Source organism: Passer montanus, unplaced genomic scaffold, assembly GCF_014805655.1.
Source record: "Passer montanus isolate IOZ18808 unplaced genomic scaffold, ASM1480565v1 scaffold117, whole genome shotgun sequence".
Lineage (NCBI taxonomy): Eukaryota > Metazoa > Chordata > Aves > Passeriformes > Passeridae > Passer > Passer montanus.
Genome location: NW_024358389.1, coordinates 360,028 through 362,345, shown reverse-complemented (window position 1 = coordinate 362,345; position 2,318 = coordinate 360,028). Strand labels below are relative to the sequence as shown.

The 2,318-nt window shown below is 67.1% G+C and overlaps 1 protein-coding gene across 1 annotated transcript in view; it reads right to left on the bottom strand.

The window, feature by feature from the left end:
• Positions 1–91: 91 nt before the first annotated feature.
• The window catches only part of PTGES3L (prostaglandin E synthase 3 like), a 12,185-nt gene continuing 9,958 nt past the window's right edge, over positions 92–2,318 (bottom strand). Inside the window, exons 2-8 of the mRNA XM_039697254.1 lie at positions 2,248–2,318; positions 1,683–1,796; positions 1,501–1,567; positions 1,132–1,230; positions 676–765; positions 519–572; positions 92–313 (exon numbers count right to left, since the gene is read on the bottom strand). Of these exons, the coding sequence (XP_039553188.1) occupies positions 305–313; positions 519–572; positions 676–765; positions 1,132–1,230; positions 1,501–1,567; positions 1,683–1,796; positions 2,248–2,255 (441 nt within the window). The 5' untranslated portion in view covers positions 2,256–2,318 and the 3' untranslated portion in view covers positions 92–304. The remainder of the gene's footprint in view (positions 314–518; positions 573–675; positions 766–1,131; positions 1,231–1,500; positions 1,568–1,682; positions 1,797–2,247) is intronic.

Below are 2,318 nucleotides of genomic sequence, written 5' to 3'. Positions count from 1 at the left end.
CTCCCGCCGGCGGCGCGCGCTGCCGGGGCCGGTGCGGCTGAGCGGCTCCCGGTGCCCGGTGCGGCGGCGGCCCGAGCGCACGGCACACGGCTGCGGCAGTTCACGTTTATTGCCCCGTGCCCCGCCAGGGTGACCGGCTACGGGAGACCGGACCGCGTCCGCCGCCCAGGGTCGGGAGCGCTGCCCGCGGCGACGCACGAGCTGAGGCGGCTCCGCTGCCCCGGAGAAGGCTGCCCGCGCTGCTCCCCGGTGCGTGCCACCGGTGCACCGGCTGGCCTCCTGCGGCCGCGGCGTCCCCAGGGCGTCAGTCATCCTGCGGGAGGGAGGAGCGAGGTGCCAGGGACGGGGCCGAGACCGGGCCAGCCCCGGTGGCAGCGGGTGGCACCAGCCAGTTGTCCCGGGGAGCTGGCTCCAGGACAGGCTGCCCGAGGTGCTGCCGGTGCCCCGGAGCCGGCGGAAGGCTGAGGCTGGGTTGTGCTCGGCAGGGCATCGGGAAGCAGCTGGCAGGTGGTACTTACATCCAGGTCATCCATGGCTGGCGGGGGGCCTTTTTCTGTCACCTTCTCCAGCATCTGGATGGGAAACAAACGTCTGGATCCCCGAATGCCTGGCGTCCCCCCATCCCACACACCCATACGATGTGCCCACGATCCTGAGGCCAGTGGCCCAGCTCACCTCTGCGTACTGTTCCACCATGGCCCTCTCCACTTCCTCATCCCCTTCCCAATCTCGCCAGTTGTCAAAGTCCACGGAGAGCCAGGCTGGCTGTGGGCACAGAGAGCATCCCTTGAGCAGGGGGAGCAGCACCACAGGGACCTGCAGCCCAGGGGCAGCTCCTGCACAGGCAAGGCGCTTTGTCAGACTGGGCAGGGGCAGGAAGCAGCAATGTCCCTTTGCCTGCAGGCACTGGTCGTGATCCTGAGTGTGTCAAGGAAAAGGGTGCCACAGCCTTCCTGGAGGGCAGAAGTCTGTGGGCTAGTGGTGATTATCAGGTAGGGCTTTTTAGGAACTCTGTCTTGGGATCTCCTCTGGAAACCTCTGTGTCTGTCCTGGGGGCAGGTTGGATCCCAGGAGCCGCGAGGGGCTGACTGGGGACAGCACATGCACTGAGGCACCAGGCTCCACACACACCTTGATGTTCTCCTTGGTGATGCGCGGCCAGGCCACTTTCTCCTTCCACTTCCTCATAAAGCACGTGATGGAGCGGTCAGAGCGCTTCTCCCGTGAGTCCTGCCAAGACATCAGGGCTGCCTCAGTGTCTGCCAGGCTCCTCTCTGCACAGGGTTAACACTCAGCCCTGTGCAGGCTGTCCCAGAAGCACAGAGCCAGGTTGTTTCTATGAGTATTAGCCCCAGGGCTGGGGTTCTCAGGCTCAGCCCTTGACACTCTCAGGATGGGCAGTATTCAGTGGTAAGCAGTGTTGCTCAAGACTGCACAGATTGGCTCCGACTCTGAGCCTGCCAGCCTGCCAGAGAACAGTTTGTTGGCGGGAAACCTCACCTTGGAGTTGACTCTGGCGTACAGGTTGATCTCGTTGTAGAACTCCACACCATCGGCATTTTTACAACTGCCAAAACATTGTAAAAACCGGCCTTAGGAGAGAGCTGAGGCTGTGCTCCCACAGAGCCCTCCCGCTCCTCTGAGCCACCCTAGAGCAGGGCCGGCAGGGCAGGGCAGCTCACCTGAACACCAGCCGGTGGTCCTCGATGACCACCTTCACGTCCGTGCTGTCCTCCACGCAGAACTCCAGGTACACGTACCGCGGCCGGTCGTACCACAGCGTCTTTGCGGGTTGCCTTGGGGAAGAGCAGAGCAGCGGCCATCACCAGCGGGCATCGCCACCGGGCATCACCAGCGGGCATCGCCAGCGGGCATCGCCAGCGGGCATCACCAGCGGGCATCGCCACCGGGCATTTCCCGGTGCCAGCAGAGCTCAGCAGGGCCCGCGCGGGGCAGCGGTCCCGGACACGGGCTGTGCCTGGGCCGAGCCCCGGGACGGGCAGAGGGAGCCGGGCGGGTGCCGACCGGGCGCGGGTAGCGCACACCGGCCCCGGGACTCCTGCCGCTGCCGTCCCACACGCCCCTGGCCGGGCGGTCGGCGGTGCCCGGCCGCCCTGTGTCCGCTCCCTCTGCCCGGCCCGGCGCCGCTCCCCGCTGCTCCAGGTCGCAGGCTCCTATCGGGCAGTGCCTCTACCGGGCACCGTGCTTGGGTTCCGTGCGCTGCCCGTCCCGTCCGGTCGCGCTCACCTCGCCATGGCGGTGCCGACCCCGCCCCGCGCTATTTCGGGCGGGGGGCGCGGCTGCGGGGCGCGGGGAGC